Raw genomic sequence first — 15,952 nt, forward strand, 5'->3', positions numbered from 1 at the left:
TTTTAAGTTACTTTCCCTGACGTTTTGAGTTAGTTGAGCTCCTAATATTTTATTTCCTGACTGTTACAGTTTATGTTTGAGTATAATAATGCCTCATAGAAGTTCCGTGATTCAATTTTTGGCATACATAGCACCTCTAGCCCTCATATAAACCTCTCTTGGTTAAAGATGCTCTTTAGAAGGAAGTTTTTAATCCTCTACTTTGAGCTATCTCATTTCTTCAAAACCTGTTTCTGCCATCAAGTTTCAGATGATAGTGAACTCCCCACGAGTACCACTCTGAAAGCCTCGGAGAAATCTACAATGGAACAGCTAGTAGAAAAAGCTTGTTTCAGAGACTATCAGCGTTTAGGTTTGGGAACCATAAGTGGCAGCTCTTCTCGCTCTAAACCAGAGTACTTTCGAATCACTGCCTCTAACAGGATGTATTCACTCTGCCGGAGGTAAGTCTGTTAGTCTCTCCAAAAGAGACCTTCCTTTATTCCATTTGAGTCTTGAATGGGCTATTTGCATCCATAGCCAAGAGAGAAAGACAGATGCTGGAAAATAGGAGCAGGGTGTCCAGGGGTATGTGTGTTTAAGGGACATTTTTTGTGCAGCATGTCCAAGTGTCTCACTGACATTCTCAGAAGTATAGCTGTATCACTGAATGTGCCTATGTTAGATCAGAAAGTAGACGGTAAAAGTTTTTGTCCACTTTATGAATTTCCCATATTTGTCTTTCTCTTCCCTTTTGCCCCTCTTCTAGCATGCCTAGGATAGCTTGAAGTAGGAATAGAATTTGCCCAGGCAGAGGAGAGATGAAGATATGCTGTAGTTCAAGGGACTGCGAACTTTTTCCTTAAAGGGCCAGATAGTACACATTTTCAACTTTACACAGCATGTGTTCTCTTATTGCCGCTACTCAGCTCTGCCACTGAAGCAGCCATAGCCAGCACATAAAGAAATGGGCAAGGCTGGTTTGGGCCCACAGGCCGTAATTTGCTAATCCAAGTGTAGGTCAGGTTTCCTTATGCTATCTAATTAGAATTTTTTCAAGAGATATTACTTAAAGAATATAAATGAACACATGTTCTTTTTCCTATTATGTCTCCTGCTGTTTTATATGTATCTGTTAAGCCTTATTTCCTGCTTTGTATCTTTTAAAACTACATTTTTACCCTCCACAAGTTTGATCATTTTCAGGTAAGTTCTTTTCTTAGCATGTATAAACTTCTGGTTTGATTAAATACAATAACACTGTGAAAGTACTTTGTAGCTTTTAAGTCCTGTACATATTTTAGAAAGTTGTCTTAATGTTACTATTAGTTTCAGCCCTACTGTTCTTGAAGAATTGTAGATATCTCACTTTAAATGACAGTTTAAATGTACAAATACAGGTGTGAAACTTGAGAAACAAATTGGGAATATAGTTTGACATTTGGGATAAATAAAAATTTCACATTAAGTGCTGAAAGGCTGTGACTTTGTTGAGTATGCAGTAATTTTCCTGATACTCTGTCCTTCTAACTAAATTTTCTTTGTAGTTCAGTGTAAGCAAAGGCATAAGGTGTGATGTCCTGCTGTTTGAGAAGCTTGTTATCAAAATCTTATCTGACAGTGAGAAAACAGATGTTATTTATCATTTCACTCTGTCAGAAACAAAATAAAATCTTAATAGGCCATTTATTCTAATGATTATTATAAGGAAATTATGGTGATATATTAAATAACATAAACCCTTAAACTATTAGAAGGAAATGGAATAATAAAAAATAATCCAAAAGAAGTCAAGAAAGAGAGAAAAGGAATCATGCAGCAGATGGGACAAATAGAAAGCAAATAATAAGATGGCAAATTTAAATTCAGATATATCAGTAATTATGTTACTTATAATATTGATAAATGTTCCAATTAAAAAAAAAAGATAATCAGAATTTTTTAAGCTTTATGCTGCTTTTAAGGGCCATATCTAATATACAAGATTACAAAAAGGTTGAAAGTGAACAGAAAGAATACATCATGCAGAACCACCTTTTTATTTTTATTTTTTTACTGTATTTTTTTTAATTTATTTTTTTTTAATTTTTTTTTTCATTTATTTTTATTAGTTGGAGGCTAATTACTTCACAACATTGCAGTGGGTTTTGTCATACATTGACATGAATCAGCCATGGAGTTACATGTATTCCCCATCCCGATCCCCCCCTCCCACCTCCCTCTCCACCCGATTCCTCTGGGTCTTCCCAGTGCACCAGGCCCGAGCACTTGTCTCATGCATCCAACCTGGGCTGGTGATCTGTTTCACTATAGATAATATTCATGCTGTTCTCTCAGAACATCCCACCGTCGCCTTCTCCCACAGAGTCCAAAAGTCTGTTCTGTACATCTGTGTCTCTTTTTCTGTTCTGCATATAGGGTTATTATTACCATCTTTCTAAGTTCCATATATATGTGTTAGTATGCTGTAATGTTCTTTATCTTTCTGGCTTACTTCACTCTGTATAATGGGCTCCAGTTTCATCCATCTCATTAGAACTGATTCAAATGAATTCTTTTTAACGGCTAAGTAATATTCCATGATGTAGATGTACCACAGCTTCCTTATCCATTTGTCTGCTGATGGGCATCTAGGTTGCTTCCATGTCCTGGCTATTATGAACAGTGCTGCGATGAGCATTGAGGTGCACGTGTCTCTTTCAGATCTGGTTTCCTCGGTGTGTATGCCCAGAAGTGGGATTGCTGGGTCATATGGCAGTTCTATTTCCAGTTTTTTAAGAAATCTCCACACTGTTCTCCATAGTGGCTGTACTAGTTTGCATTCCCACCAACAGTGTAAGAGGGTTCCCTTTTCTCCACACCCTCTCCAGCATTTATTGCTTGTAGACTTTTGGATAGCAGCCATCCTGACTGGCGTGTAATGGTACCTCATTGTGGTTTTGATTTGCATTTCTCTAATAATGAGTGATGTTGAGCATCTTTTCATGTGTTTGTTAGCCATCTGTATGTCTTCTTTGGAGAAATGTCTGTTTAGTTCTTTGGCCCATTTTTTGATAGGGTCATTTATTTTTCTGAAATTGAGCTGCAGGAGTTGCTTGTATATTTTTGAGATTAATCCTTCGTCTGTTGCTTCATTTGCTATTATTTTCTCCCAATCTGAGGGCTGTCTTTTCACCTTGCTTATAGTTTCCATCGTTGTGCAAAAGCTTTTAAGTTTCATTAGGTCCCATTTGTTTATTTTTGCTTTTATTTCCACTATTCTGGGAGGTGGGTCATAGAGGATCCTGCCGTGATTTATGTCGGAGAGTGTTTTGCCTATGTTCTCCTCTAGGGGTTTTCTAGTTTCTGGTCTTACATTTAGATCTTTAATCCATTTTGAGTTTATTTTTGTGTATGGTGTTAGAAAGTGTTCTAGTTTCATTCTTTTACAAGTGGTTGACCAGTTTTTCCAGCACCACTTGTTAAAGAGGTTGTCTTTTTTCCATTGTATATCCTTGCCTCCTTTGTCAAAGATAAGGTTGTCCATAGGTTCGTGGATTTATCTCTGGGCTTTCTATTCTGTTCCGTTGATCTATATTTCTGTCTTTGTGCCAGTACCATACTGTCTTGATGACTGTGGCTTTGTAGTAGAGTCTGAAGTCAGGCAGGTTGATTCCTCCAGTTCCATTCTTCTTTCTCAAGATTACTTTGGCTATTCGAGGTTTTTTGTATTTCCATACAAATTGTGAAATTATTTGTTCTAGTTCTGTGAAAAATACCGTTGGTAGCTTGATAGGGATTGCATTGAATCTATAGATTGCTTTGGGTAGAGTAGCCATTTTGACAATATTTATTCTTCCAATCCATGAACATGGTATGTTTCTCCATCTGTTTGTGTCCTCTCTGATTTCTTTCATCAGTGTGTTTTATAGTTTTCTATGTATAGGTCTTTTGTTTCTTTAGGTAGATATACTCCTAAGTATTTTATTCTTTTTGTTGCAATGGTAAATGGTATTGTTTCCTTAATTTCTCATTCTGTTTTCTCATTGTTAGTGTATAGGAATGCAAGGGATTTCTGTGTGTTAATTTTATATCCTGCAACTTTACTCTATTTGTTGATTAGCTCTAGTAATTTTCTGGAAGAGTCTTTAGGGTTTTCTGTGTAGAGGATCATGTCATCTGCAAACAGGGAGAGTTTCACTTCTTCTTTTCCTATCTGGATTCCTTTTACTTCTTTTTCTGCTCTGATTGCTGTGGCCAAAACTTCCAACACTGTGTTGAATAGTAGTGGTGAGAGTGGGCACCCTTGTCTTGTTCCTGATTTCAGAGGAAATGCTTTCAATTTTTCACCATTGAGGGTGATGCTTGCTGTGGGTTTGTCATATATAGCTTTTATTATGTTGAGGTATGTTCCTTCTATTCCTGCTTTCTGGAGAGTTTTAATCATAAATGGGTGTTGAATTTTGTCAAAGGCTTTCTCTGCATCTATTGAGATAATCATATGGGTTTTATCTTTCAATTTGTTAATGTGGTATATTACATTGATTGATTTGTGGACATTAAAGAATCCTTGCATTCCTGGGATAAAGCCCACTTGGTCATGGTGTATGATTTTTTTAATATGTTGTTGGATTCTGTTTGCTAGAATTTTGTTAAGGATTTTTGCATCTATGTTCATCAGTGATATTGGCCTGTAGTTTTCTTTTTTTGTGGCATCTTTGTCTGGTTTTGGAATTAGGGTGATGGTGGCCTCATAGAATGAGTTTGGAAGTTTACCTTCCTCTGCAATTTTCTGGAAGAGTTCGAGTAAGATAGGTGTTAGCTCTTCTCTAAATTTTTGGTAGAATTCAGCTGTGAAGCCATCTGGTCCTGGGCTTTTGTTTGCTGGAAGATTTCTGATTACAGTTTCGATTTCCTTGCTTGTGATGGGTCTGTTAAGATCTTCTATTTCTTCCTGGTTCAGTTTTGGAAAGTTATACTTTTCTAAGAATTTGTCCATTTCTTCCAAGTTGTCCATTTTATTGGCATAGAGCTGCTGGTAGTAGTCTCTCATGATCTTTTGTATTTCAGTGTTATCTGTTGTGATCTCTCCATTTTCATTTCTAATTTTGTTAATTTGCTTCTTCTCTGTTTCTTAATGAGTCTTGCTAATGGTTTGTCAATTTTGTTTATTTTTTCAAAAAACCAGCTTTTAGCTTTGTTGATTTTTGCTATGGTCTCTTTAGTTTCTTTTGCATTTATTTCTGCCCTAATTTTTAAGATTTCTTTCCTTCTACCAACCCTGGGGTTCATAATTTCTTCCTTTTCAAGTTGCTTTAGGTGTAGGGTTAGGTTATTTATTTGACTTTTTTCTTGTTTCTTGAGGTAAGCCTGTAATGCTATGAACCTTCCCCTTAGCACTGCTTTTACAGTGTCCCATAGGTTTTGGGTTGTTGTGTTTTCATTTTCATTCATTTCTATGCATATTTTGATTTCTTTTTGGATTTCTTCTATGATTTGTTGGTTATTCAGAAGTGTGTTATTTAGCCTCCATATGTTTGAATTTTTAACAATTTTTTTCCTGTAATTGAGATCTAATCTTAACTGCACTGTGGTCAGAAAAGATGACTGGAATGATTTCAATTTTTTTGAATTTTCCAAGACTAGATTTATGGCCCAGGATGTGATCTATTCTGGAGAAGGCAGAACCACCTTTTTAAAATAAAGCTATTGTCAATATATAAATATTAAAATATATTTTAAAGTAAAATTTTACTAGCAGTAAAAAAAGATGGCTCATAATGACAAAAGGTTCATTTCGTTCAGAATTCATTATGACCAAGTGTAGTTTATTACAAGAATACTAAATTTGCTTAACAATTGAAAATTAATCACAGTTCACCACATTAAAAGAATTACAAACTATTGTAAGTTCATTGTATACAGAAAAGCATTTTATAAAGTATAATATATACTTATGAGTTTTTACAAAAAACCTTAAGCAGATTGGAAATACAGGGAGAGCTTCTTAATTTCCTAAGTGTCTAAAAAATATATCCTGCAGCAAAAATTACTTAATGGTAAAATATTGAAAACTTGTACTCTGAGATCAGGACCAAAATGCCCACTATCACCACTTCTAGTCAGTGTTGTACTAGAGGTCTTAGGAAGTACAAAAAGATTAGAAAACTAAATAATAAAAGAAAGATTGAAAGGAAAGAAATAAAACTGCTTTTCACAGATGATCTGATTATACAGATAGAAAATCTGAGGGACTCAACTGATAAACTTGTTATATTAAGAAGCAAATTTTCAAGGTTATTATAAAAAATCAGTCATATATATATACACCAAAAACAAATAATTAAAAGATGAAATTTTAAATAATGTTATTTTGATACTTTTAAAGTAGCACTAAAAAACATTATTAAACACTTGGGACTAACTCTAATAGAAGATGTATAAAATCTCTACATGGTACAGTCAAAACAGTATTAAGGATTGCAAATAAATAGATATTTAATGTTTTTGGACTAGAATATTCAGTACTCTAAAGCTGTGATTTCTCCAGACATTGACCTATAGAGTCAATACAATCCCAATCAGAATCCCAGCAAAATGTTTGTAGAAATTGAAAAGATGATTCTAAGAATTACATTAAAATGCAAAAGGCCAGAAGTAGCAGGATCGTCTTATAGAATAATATTACAGGATATCAAGACTTTATATAAAGCTACAGTAATTAAGGCAGTATGGAATGTTCACAGGAATAGACAAATAGACCACTGGAGCAAAATAGGGAACATAGAAGAATCTCAACATACGAGAATGCTTGGCTTAAGATAAAGATAACATTTAAAAACAGTAGATAAAAGATTTTTTCAATATATGATGCTGGATATCTATACAAGGAAAAAATTAATTTTGACCTCTACCTTACACTGCACAGGCAAAAATCAATTCCCACTGATCTGTAGAGCTACATGATCTACATGAAAAAGGTTAAAATTTTAAATAAAGCTTCTAGAAGATATTTCTTAAGACAGGAAAAACACTATCCATAAAGTAAAAGATTGATAAATTAAGAAGTTTTATATATCAGAAGACATCATTAGGGGAATAAAAAGGCAATAACCAAAGGCAGAGGATGTCCTCTTTTGTGAAGACATCCTAGTGGGCAATAAATATCTAAAAAGATGCTTATGTCACTCTTGGCATAACTGATGCCATCGGGCCCTAATAGTTTCTCCTGTCTTTTCGCTGACCCTGCCCAACACTGTACTATCCAGTGAATCACTTCTCTGTCGTCAAGAGCTTTGTAGTCAATAGATATTGTTTAATGCTAATTAGGACCAGGTAGTCTGTATGCTCTGTTAGTTCCCAAATAATGATGAAAACCTTCCCTGAAGTATTCCCAGGGCCCTTGAGACTAGTGACCTATTATTCTTAACTTGGGAATGCACATCCTGTTTCCAAGCACCTACCACCATACCCTAGGTTGACTATAAAACTGTCCTGTGGCCCCTCAATGGCTCAGAGTATAGTAGCGAATGTTTCCTGATCATTATCCACTGATAGATCCCACCCTGTGAGTAAGTTACCCTCTAATGAACTGATCCATTTTATTATTTTATAATATATATATATGTAATATTTACTTATGTAGCTGCCTGCCTCATGCTTTACTCTCAAGATGCCTTCTCAATTTGGTAGGCACTTTTAGTTCCCTCCATCTTCCAACAGTGCTTATCTTATTAGTCTTCATATAAATACAAATTAAAGTCCCGTTGAGACAACGTCATACCTGCAAAAATGGCTAAAATTTAAAAGACCAACAGTACACAATGCTAGTAAAAAAATGTTGAGCAAGTAGAACTCTTTATGGCTAGTGTAACTGTAAATTGGTTAAACAACTTTAGAAAGTTCCCTGGCAGCATCTACTACACTCCTAGACAGGTACTGAACATGTACACAATCTGTTATGTATTTCTTGGAAAGTCTACTCCATCTGAGAAAGCATATATATTCCCAAAAAACAACTACAAAAATGTTCATGGCAACATGTTTCTTATATAGTCAAAAACTAGAAAAACTACAAGACTGTTCATGGCAACTTGTTTCTTATATAGTCAAAAACTAGAAACTACTCAAAATCAACAATAAAAGGATTAGATAAATAACATAGTCACATAGTGAGATAATATACAGCAACAGTCCCCTACCTTTTTGGCAACAGGGACCAGTTTCATGGACCTGCAGGGGGAGGTCGGTGTGGGGGTTTAGAATGGTCCAAGCACATTACATTTATTATGTGCTCTGTTTCTAATCTCATGCCACCTCTGATCTGAGAGGAGGTACTGATCTATGGCCCAGAGGTTGGGGACCCCAGCTCTACAACAACGAAAATGAACAGACTACAGTTGCATGCAATAGCATGGATGGGTCTCATAAACATACTGTTGAGAAAAAGAAGCCAGACACAAAAAAATAAATTCTATTTGTTCCTTTTTTGTAAAATTAAAAAAACAGGCAAAACTCATCCATGTTGTTAGCAGTCAAGGATGTTTGGTGATAATCTTTGGAGGAGGAAAAGGGAGAAACACTGTTTGGGAGGTGACACAAGGGGTTTTTTGGATGCTGGTAATGGTCCTTTTCTTGACCTAGGTGCTAATGATATGAATTTCTTTTTGTGTTCATTCATGTATGTTTCAGGCCATTTGTATATGTGTTATTCTTTGATTAGAAGTTTCCACCTTCCAGAGTGAGTGAAGGTCACTCAGCTGTGTCTGACTCTTTGCGACCCCATTGACTACAGTCCATGGAATTCTCCAGGCCAGAATACTGGAGTGGTTAGCTTTTCCCTTCTCCAGAGGATCTTCCCAACCCAGGGATCAAACCCAGGTCTCCCACATTGCAGGCAGATTCTTTACCAGCTGAGCCACAAGAGAAACCCAAGAATACCAGGGTGGGTAGCCTAGCCCTTCTCCAGCAGATCTTCCTGACCCAGGAATCGAACCAGGCTCTCCTGCATTGCAGGTGATTCTTTTACCAACTGAGCTGTGAGAGAAGCCCTAAAAGTTTCCACAGCAGCCCAGTCTACCTCAAGGCTTCCTCCGGTACCCATGGCTGGTGGCTCTAAGTAGTGGTAGTAGAATAGGGTGGGTGGCAGGATAAATGGATATATCTTTCATGCTAAATGACCCTGGTCCTGAGAGTAGCCTCTGCTGGCCTTCAGGCTCTACGCTTTTTACCCTAGCACCAGCCGTCACTCAGGCCCATGCCTGGGACCAGGAAAGTCTTAGATCCTGTGTGTAGCAGAGCATGGTCTGTGGTGCTAATGCCAAGGAAGGAAGGGACGGGGGAATGGGGTAGAGGAGTGTGTTGGTTCTTTCCCAGTTACTGAAACAGTACCAAAAGCTGTTAAGCATTACTCTCTTATCTAATACACAAAATCACTATCGTATCTAGAACCAGAAGGGGTAATAAACAGATACTAAAGTGGAGTTAGAAGGAGAAAGCCTTTGCTGTACATTTGAAACTAACACAAAATTGTAAATCAACTGTACTGTAATTTAAAAAAGAAAAGAAACGTAGGACCCTAATAATGGAACTGCTTTTCAAGTCTTCATGAATGATTATGCCTACAGCTATGACACTTTATCAGTTTGTGGTATTAGAAAAAGACAGCCTGTAAACCTGAAGCACGAAAGTACTAGGCTTCCAGGGAATCTCTGGGTAAATGAGAGAAGTAAAATTGGCATTCACTAATCTCTAAAGGTTATATAACCATATACTGGGTTTTCTCTCCCTGCTCTCAGCACTGACTTATAACAAGATAAGGGATTAAAAGTCTGGAAGTGATTGATTGCACAGTATTGTGACAATGTCAGTGATTTGTGGACTGAAAATGGTTAACATGTTAAGTTTCATGTTAGATACAGTTTACCACAATTCTAAAAAAAAAAAATCACACACACACAAAAGACATGAGATTAGAGGTTAGGAGGTTATTAACAAGGAATCTCTTTAATATTTCCAAATAAACTAAAGAACTGCTTTGAAGGCTGCCTGTCTTCTTGTACTTATCTGTAAAAACAAGATAAATAAGTTTTTATCTATCTTGTCTGTTTTTAATTTTCCCAGCATCATATCCTGTAACTTTATGAGCTAATCTTTGTTTTAAATTATCAACATGTAGTGTTAATAAAATATTTACACTCACTTGACATTTGAACATATTGTTTTCATACCAAAAGTCATTTGGTTTTGATTTTTAATCCTTTCACCATCTCTGGCATTCTAAATGTTAGTGTACTTTATCCTCTGTTGTCTTTTCAGTAATCCAAGGAGTTGACAGTTTGATTTGTCATTCTCATAAAGTTGACATTAATACATTAATCTTGCAATCTTTATTCAAGTTGTATATAAGGCAAGGGAAATCTTGTTTAATGGAGGCCTTTTTAATAATTCTGTATGACATTTTTAATTTTTACACTTAACGTTACTCAGCAAAAGCTTGCAGTATCACTGAAGAAGGCTTATTTTAAAAAAGAAAAAGATTAGTAGATGAATTAGTTGTTTTCACTGTCTAGGCCTTTTCTTCTCAACCCCTAAAGAACTGAATTGTTTCATGTTTGAAATATATGTCTTATCTCTCCACCAATGTTTCTGAGTCTTAGAAAATTACTGTGAACTTATGAAATTCATATTCTTGTATTCTTTCTCTCCCCATTTCTTTTTTCTTCTCCTCCCCCCACCCTGCCTTACCCACCCAAATCATTCTGTTTCTCCTTTCCATCTCCCTGAAGCTATCCTGGCCTTTTAGTTGTACCTCAAGCTGTACAGGACAATAGTTTACCAAGAGTAGCCCGCTGCTATCGACATAACCGCCTGCCTGTTGTATGTTGGAGAAACTCAAGAAGCAGTACCCTGCTCCTCCGATCTGGAGGATTCCATGGGAAGGGAGTGGTTGGCCTTTTCAAGTCTCAGAACTCCCCTCAGGCAGGTAAGCAACTCTCTACAGCACTATTCTGATCCTTCCACTTCTGGGTATTCTAAAAATTAAGGAAGTAAACTCCAGGAATGCTAGTTGTACCCTTTCCATCAAGCCTCTCACACGTGGACTTTTCCAGTGTGCTGTGTACAGTCTGTACTGTTTAAGAGCAGGGGTTGACAGTGTGGGGTTCTGCCTTGAGTTTGACATCTTGCTTAATATGTTTGTCTATATTTGAATTTTAATAGAAATTAACATAGTAAAGTCTTTGGTTCTAGGCTGTTTTCATTTCAGCAAACCAGAGTATCCACAAATGGAAACAGATAATAATAATTGTTTTCTTTTTTGGGGGGAAGCATTCAGCTATATTTAATAGCTTCAGAAGTAAATAGGTATTCTGTCCTATGTGATATATGACATCCTATCTCATTCCTACATGTCACATGCGCACACACACACACACACACACACACACACACACATAAAAGTCAGCAACCTACTGACCAAAATCCTGGCTTTGGAGCACTCAAACGGAAAGGTTTTTAGGAAGTTAGGGGCTGGTCAACGTAAGAAAAAGTGTACCCTAAGTACGGTGCCCTTTCTCTGAGGACACTTCTGAGCACTGCGTTTGAGGTCTGCGGTCAGTCAGGAGCAATATTTTGCTAACCTTTCTCATAGCCTCTAGCTTAAAACAGATGCTCAAAAAATTTAACCAAGGACCTCTCAGACACCAGATTCAATTTAGGAATGACTTCCCTCTTTGGAAATGAGCAAACTCAAGTTCAGTGGTTCAGTAGGTAGCACCAGGTGCTTTTTGATTTGTTTTCTTTATTCTCATCCATTCCTTCCTGAAAGTTCAAAGTTGGCCAGCATGTCTTTGATCGTTCAGTTGACTGAGGACATTATACACACAGTGCTATATTATTGGCTTCCCTTATGACTCAGACAGTGAAAAATCAGCCTGCAATGCAAGAGACCGAGGTTTGATCCCTGGGTCATGAAGATCCCCTGGAGAAGGGAATGGCAACCCACTCCAATATTCTTGCCTGGAGAATCCCATGGACAGAGGAGCCTGGTGGGCTATATTGTTATTGTTATTCCACTTGGCATGGAGTCTCAACGTATGTATATTGAAGGCAGTTGGCTTTTAACTTTTTCTGCCCTAAGGAATCTTCTCAAGCCACATAATGGGGATGATAGAACATGGCATATGTAGATTACATAAAGTGAATGAATAATCTCAGGAGCGTTATTATGAGCATATCACTGAGCTTTTAGTTGGAAAACTTGAAATTGTCTTACTCCACTCATTTCTGATTTTTCAGTATAATATAAATTTATTGTTTTTCATAGTTTTTGAACTCACACATTTGCTCACATTTCAATATCTTTGAAATGGGAATGTGACTTACAGTTCATGTGATCAGAAAGATTCTGTCTTGGCTTAAATGGCAGTTATTTAAGTCTCATTAAATAAAATAGTAGTGCATCTTATAATTAATGGCATTTTAGAGTTTATAAAATATGATGGCACTTTAAAGTTGATAAAATATAAGATAGTAATGCTAATTATTTATTTCCTAGTCATGTTGTAAGAAAATTTGTTATTATCTGTTGTTCTAGTCAGTCCCCTCCCAATACCACTTTAGAGTACCTGGGCCATCTTCTGCGATTCTGTTTTATTCCACGCAAGCCAGGCTGAGACTCGCTCCAACCGGAATTACTCTCACTGTTGTTTCCATCTGTGCGTACTTTCTGATCCTGTTTTAGAAGGACCAGGGAACTGAGCAGTAGCTGCTCCTATGTCCTCCTCTTCCTGCACTCTTCCCACAACAACCCACTACAAGTTCATGTTCCCTGTTAGGCCAATGTGACAGAATTGGAATACAGTTACTGGTATTGGGAAGTCTCACTGCTGCTCATTCTGGGATGCTGAGGGAACCCACTCCATCCTCTGCTCCCGAACAGAAGCATGGGTCATCAAGGAAGTGTTGTCTTTTGTGTATCTTTATTTTGAGTTGGTTGGATAGTGAAAAACTATACCTGTACTGTGTGCTGGCTTTTCAGGCCTGGGCTCTTACAGGGAGGATGATGAGGCAATCTGGAAGTAGATGTTGGTAAAACCATTATCATCGGAGGATTAGCCATTTAAGTTTGGAGTTTTAAATGGGGCTGGTTTCTATATTTGGGTGTGGTAACTGGAAGACCATATATAGAAGGAATAAGCATATGTATATAGAGAGAGCCTGTTTTATTAATATAGAAATGGTTTTACTTAATATCTTTTCCTTTTATAGCTCCTACCTCCTCTTTAGAATCTTCCAGTAGCATAGAACAAGAAAAGTACTTGCAAGCATTACTGAGTGCAGTTTCTGTCCATCAGAAACTCAGTGGCAATAACCCTGTTACTGTCAGGCCAACACTTGCTCTGTCTCCAGGTAAGATTTGACATAATGCGTTTCTTTTTGACAACTGTGAAAAGGTCACATTCATTCCTCGGTTAGCCTCTTTAGTTATTCTCATTGTTCTGTCAACACGACCCCTTAATGTTTTACCTTATGGTGCTGTAACTTTAGCTTTTATCAGGGTACCACTATAAATTTCTAGTAAATAGTAACCAAATTTAGAGATTCAGTTAGTTCCTTTTAAAAAGAGTAGTAGGAGAGGTGGTAGGAAATACAAAGTGATGTGAGCTTTTTTTTTTTCTGAAATCTGTTTTACACAAAGTTTGAAATATCAGTATTAGAGTTGAATATGTAAGTTGAACATGTTTATTGAATGTATATTTATTAAAATCATCATGTATAAGTTTGAAATTCCTGAAATTTCTGTGGCCTTTTATGATTTGCAGTACAGTTTGTTTTCACTAGATTTGGATGAAGCCATTAAGACTTGTACTAATATTCTGTTTCAGTTATCATGTGATGGAACCCCAAAGGGTTCATGTAGAGGTAACCCTAATGTGTTAGACACAGGAGCATGTGACTTGAGAAGTTGGTCTCCTTGGCTTAATCAGCTATTTGAATTAGCTCAACATAAGCAGACAGTGGCTTTTCTTGTAAAGTAACACCATGCATGCCTTGCTTCATTTATCATTCAATTCTCTGATTGCACTTGCCAAACCTAACTCTATAATCTTGCAGATGTGTGTATCTCTGAGGAAATAGTAACAGTGCCTTGTTATCTCTATTAAAGCTTTGGGTACTTAAAAAGTACAATGTTTGGCAGCAATTAGACATGCTACACATGAAGATAACTTTTTGTCATTTGAGTAATGTTAACCCCAACGACATGGTTTTTGTTCTTCTTTTTGGCTGACTTTAGGGACTGAAAGGAGGACTTCAAGAATGTCCACTGTGCTTAAGCAGGTAGTGCCAGGACATTTGGATGTAAACCCATCCAATAGCTTTGCTCGAGGAGGTTAGTAAGACTGATTTTATAACTGAGCCCTGATACAACCTTAAAAGCAGAAAATTTTTTTCTAGATAGTGATACTTTAAATCAGCTAATGATGATTAAATTTATTTTTAATCACCCCTTTTGAAATGAGTGATCAAATGTATTACTAGCATGGTGACAGATGAGTTTAGCCTCATGGAACAAGAGGTATAATAATTGCTGAAATCTTACATACTGATGAGTTTGGGAGCACGGGATGGGGAGGGGAGCGGAGCGGAGCGTGTCTAAATGGTGACTCAGCCCTGGCAGCATTCCATGATGCTTCAAGTGTGCAGGGTAGAAAGGCTGAGCACAGAAGCATAAACAGCTAGGGCGATATGAGCCCAGACTCAAAGGCTGTGCCTCCAATGCCTGTTATTTTTACTCTTGTTCTCTGAAGTGCTAGTTTGAGGAATCAGAGACAATAGTTTAGAATCAACATAAAGACTCTATTTTACAAAATTCACTTGTTTCCCTTTTGAAAACCAAGATTATTATGCACATCTCCTGACAGTCATACTGATTCTTTAGATACTTTTTTTTCCTTCTTCATCAAAACTTTCTGTGATTGCATAGTTTCCTAAGAGCTTTCACCCTTTAGTTATCTTCCTAATCAGGCCTTAACATCATTGTATTAGTTTGTTCGGGCTACTGCAACAAAACGCCACACACTGTGTGGCTTCAACAACTATTGTCTGGAAGCTAGACGTTCAGAGTCAAGATATTATCAGGGTTGTCTTCTTCTGAGGGCCATGAGGAATAATCTGTTCTGTGCCTTTCCCCTAGCTTCTGATGGTTTGCTGGCAATTTTTGGCATCCCTTAGCTTGTAGAAGCATCAGCCATATCTCTGCCTTCATCTTTACATGACATCCCTGTGCGGCTGTCTCCAAATTTCCCCTTTTACAAGGACACCAATCACACTGAATTAGGGGCCCACCCCACTGAAGTGTGACCTCATCTTAACTAATTACGTCTGCAGTGACCCTATTTCTAAATGAGGTCACATTTTCTGAGGTGCTAGGGGTTAGGATGACAACAGAAGAATTTTGACGGGGTGGGAGGCACACAGTTTGACCCATAACAATTATATGTAGTTTTTTCCTGAACTTTTAAAATACTTGTTGTTTTAAAGTTTAAGATACAATCTTCAGTATTCTCATCATTTCTTTCTTGGTGAGTTTGAACTAAAAGATAGTACAGTGTATTTCTCCTAAGGTTTCTGGTATTTCTGTTGCCAGGAACTGCTGTCGGGATTTGGTTCAAAGCTGCAGTTCGCTTCTTTCTTTATTTGCCATCTGAAAGCTTATATTAGCAGGCATGTCAGCACCTTTTCCCTTTAACTTTTAGTAGAATGCAACTTCTTGCGTCTGTCTAGTTGAAACCCTCCCATGCCCACCCTACTCTTGATTTTTGTCTTTGTAAACTTCATCAACAGCACATTATCTATTCCTCCACTTGGCCAGGTGACCTGTAGTATACCTGTAGGTATAAAACTGTCTGTGTTTCTATGTTGGTACCTAAGGCTCAAGGATGTTCACTAATATGTTTCAACTACAGTATCTTTTCTTTTTTTATATTGGCCA

General features: G+C 37.1%; 1 protein-coding gene across 3 annotated transcripts in view; it reads left to right on the plus strand.

Annotated features, from left to right (window-relative positions):
* Positions 1-15,952, plus strand: part of SBF2 (SET binding factor 2) — a 494,424-nt gene that overhangs the window by 427,694 nt on the left and 50,778 nt on the right. For 2 of the 3 annotated variants that reach the window (XM_043903289.1, XM_043903284.1), the window contains 3 exons: positions 245-443; positions 10,746-10,942; positions 13,228-13,368. In XM_043903289.1, the coding sequence (XP_043759224.1) occupies positions 245-443; positions 10,746-10,942; positions 13,228-13,368 (537 nt within the window). Of the gene's footprint in view, positions 1-244; positions 444-10,745; positions 10,943-13,227; positions 13,369-14,254; positions 14,351-15,952 lie in introns of all 3 variants that reach the window. The other variant, XM_043903298.1, reaches the window with a different exon arrangement.

This window comes from Cervus elaphus, chromosome 1 (assembly GCF_910594005.1).
Source record: "Cervus elaphus chromosome 1, mCerEla1.1, whole genome shotgun sequence".
NCBI lineage: Eukaryota > Metazoa > Chordata > Mammalia > Artiodactyla > Cervidae > Cervus > Cervus elaphus.